Raw genomic sequence first — 2,403 nt, 5'->3', positions numbered from 1 at the left:
GGCACCGCTGCGGGCCTTCCTGACTCCTACAGACAGCCAAGGCTGGCACCAGGGGTCACATCCTGACCAGGTCTTCCTTGTTGGCCACACCCAGTCGAGCATCACCCTTGTTGTGTGTCCCGGCAGCTTTGTGAACAAGATCTCCCAGGATCCTCCAGACCATTGGCCTCCTATTTGTCTTGCCTGGCCAGTGAATGTCAGTGCAGTTCCTGTCCCCTCCAGGAACCTCCTCCTTGACCTCAGACATTCATGACTTGTTGAGAGCAAACTTCAGCTTCCTCACAGTTGTGGTTTCATCATGGCCAGCAACTAAGCACCCAGCTCCACCCACTGGGAGAGACGCGGCCAAACCGGGAGCAGTGCCAGGGGCACCAACCCCCTGTGACATCCCCCCACTTGCAGACACCCTCATCTCCATGGGTCTGGGGACACTTTCCTGGAACATACCCCAAGAGCACCAAAATCCCCAGGGTAGGGCTGAAATCCAGTCCAAGGTGAGGTCCTCCAACTGTTACCCGTCCATAGTTCCACTTACCCATGCAGCCCCTCCAAGACCCTCAGACACCCCCAAGAGACCAGGAGTACCCCCCAGGACTGTCAAGACACTCCAGAGACCCTTCCAGACATCCCAGGGCCCCCCACCAGCCCCCCCAGACACAGTCCCCCCAAGACCCTTCTTGAAATGGGCATGTGGCTCTGCAGCTGATCCCAGGGAAGAAATGCCCCAGATATTGGACCATCTTGGGAAGAAATGTTAAAACAAAAATACAAAGACAATATTTTATTAAATTTGTCATTTTCTCATTATAATTAGGGAAAAGATGGGAGATTTTTACACAGAGGAAATCTAAAGTCTTGGGGAAAACTTAGCTATATCCTGGCAAACCTCTGCCAAGCTTCAGTGGTGGCACTGGCTGTGCCGACTCATTACCATAATTCTCATCATCACCAATAGACACTTAGGGCAGGTGGCATGACGATGGCATTTGCTGCTGCTGGAGTCCCCAGACTCTGTGGAATCTGGGTGGAAAAGAGGCAATTTCCATTACAGTTAGGTTCCCAGGGGTGTCCTGTTCACCCGAGAGCGTGGAGGTTGGTGTATTTGTGTCCCCCCAGCACAGGCTGGTCCCTGGTGCAGGGTGCGCATGTGCTGGATGTGGTGGGAGCTGTGGCTGAAGCTCTTGCTGCAGGTGTCACAGGCAAAGGGCTTCTCCCCAGTGTGGGTCTGCATGTGCTGGCTCAAGGTGCAGTTGTTGGTAAAGCTCTTACTGCAAGTGTTCCATGTGAAGGGCGTCTTGCCAGAGTGGGTGTGCATGTGCAGGGAGAGGTTGGACTTCTTGGTGAAGCCCTTGCCACAGTCATCACAGACGTACAGCCCCTCACTGTTGTTGGTCTATGTGTGTCTCACCAGGTCCGAGCGCTGGCTGAACTTCCCCTGGCCCTCATCAGAGGCACTGGTGATGACCAGGGTGTCTGGTGCCTTCTCGCCACTGCACAGCCTATGACCCTTGGAGTGGTGGTTACAGAGGTGCTGGTGGTGGCCACACCTTTGGCTGAAGCTCTTGCTGCAGTGCCTGCCGCTGTACGGCCTCTCACCAGGGTGGACAACGCCATGCTGTAAGAAGTGGGAGACATGGTGGATGGTCTCGCTGCAGTATGTGCAGGTGAAGAGCTTCTTGCCTGCATGGGCATGCCAGTGGGCAATGAGCAGCAGGCTCCAATGGAATCTCTTGCCTCAGACGGTGCAGACAAAGGGCCAGGTGCTGGCGTGGGGGCACTGGTGCCTCACGGGGTCTAAGCCAGGTGGGAAGCTCTGCCTGCACTTGGGGCACTGATTCTGACCCTTGTGTGGCACAGATGTGGCCTCTGCAGCTTCATCTTCCTCCTCCGCCTCATCATCATCATCCTCCTCCTTGTCATAGTTGGCATCATCATCCTCCTCCTTGTCATAGTTGGCATCATCGTCCTCCTCCTCTTCCACTTCCTTTTCCTCTTTCTTCTCCTCCTCCTCCTGTTCCTCAGGGCTGTGCTTCAGCTCCTCCAAGTTGGGGGGTTTCTCCTCTGGGGTCTTGTCTGGGGGCTCCTGTGAGCCCATCCTAGCAGTGGGGGTCAACCCTGTGCCCCCAGTAGGGCTGGAGTGTGACCCAGGGAGTGCAGAGGGACAGCCAGCCAGCCAAAGGGGGATGGGCTCAGCCAGCCATGGGGCTCCAGCCAACAGTGGAGGCAGCAGCACCTCAGCCCAGAAGCTCCAAGGCTGAGATCCTGACCCGCCTGTGACATCCCCCCGACACCTCTGGACACCCGACAGTCTCCTCACAGCCCCTGACCTCAAACACTTCCCAGCCCCTGACAAATAGCTCATTTGAATGTGGAATTACACCCCCAGGGCCTGAGTGACCCTCC

General features: G+C 56.2%; 1 protein-coding gene across 1 annotated transcript; it reads right to left on the bottom strand.

Moving 5' to 3' along the window:
• Positions 1–931: 931 nt before the first annotated feature.
• On the bottom strand, positions 932–1,984 carry LOC103772741 (gastrula zinc finger protein XlCGF57.1-like; the record flags this gene model as incomplete). The annotated part of the gene is given in 3 exon segments (XM_008940084.1): positions 932–1,020; positions 1,120–1,680; positions 1,843–1,984. Coding segments are annotated over 3 exon segments (792 nt in total), but the record flags the coding sequence as incomplete, so codon positions are not given.
• Between the last annotated feature and the right edge of the window lie 419 nt (positions 1,985–2,403).

This window comes from Merops nubicus, unplaced genomic scaffold (assembly GCF_000691845.1).
Source record: "Merops nubicus isolate BGI_N331 unplaced genomic scaffold, ASM69184v1 scaffold18755, whole genome shotgun sequence".
NCBI classification, from domain to species: domain Eukaryota; kingdom Metazoa; phylum Chordata; class Aves; order Coraciiformes; family Meropidae; genus Merops; species Merops nubicus.
The sequence above is the reverse complement of the archived record's forward strand: the minus strand, read 5'-3'. Positions and strand labels throughout refer to the sequence as shown.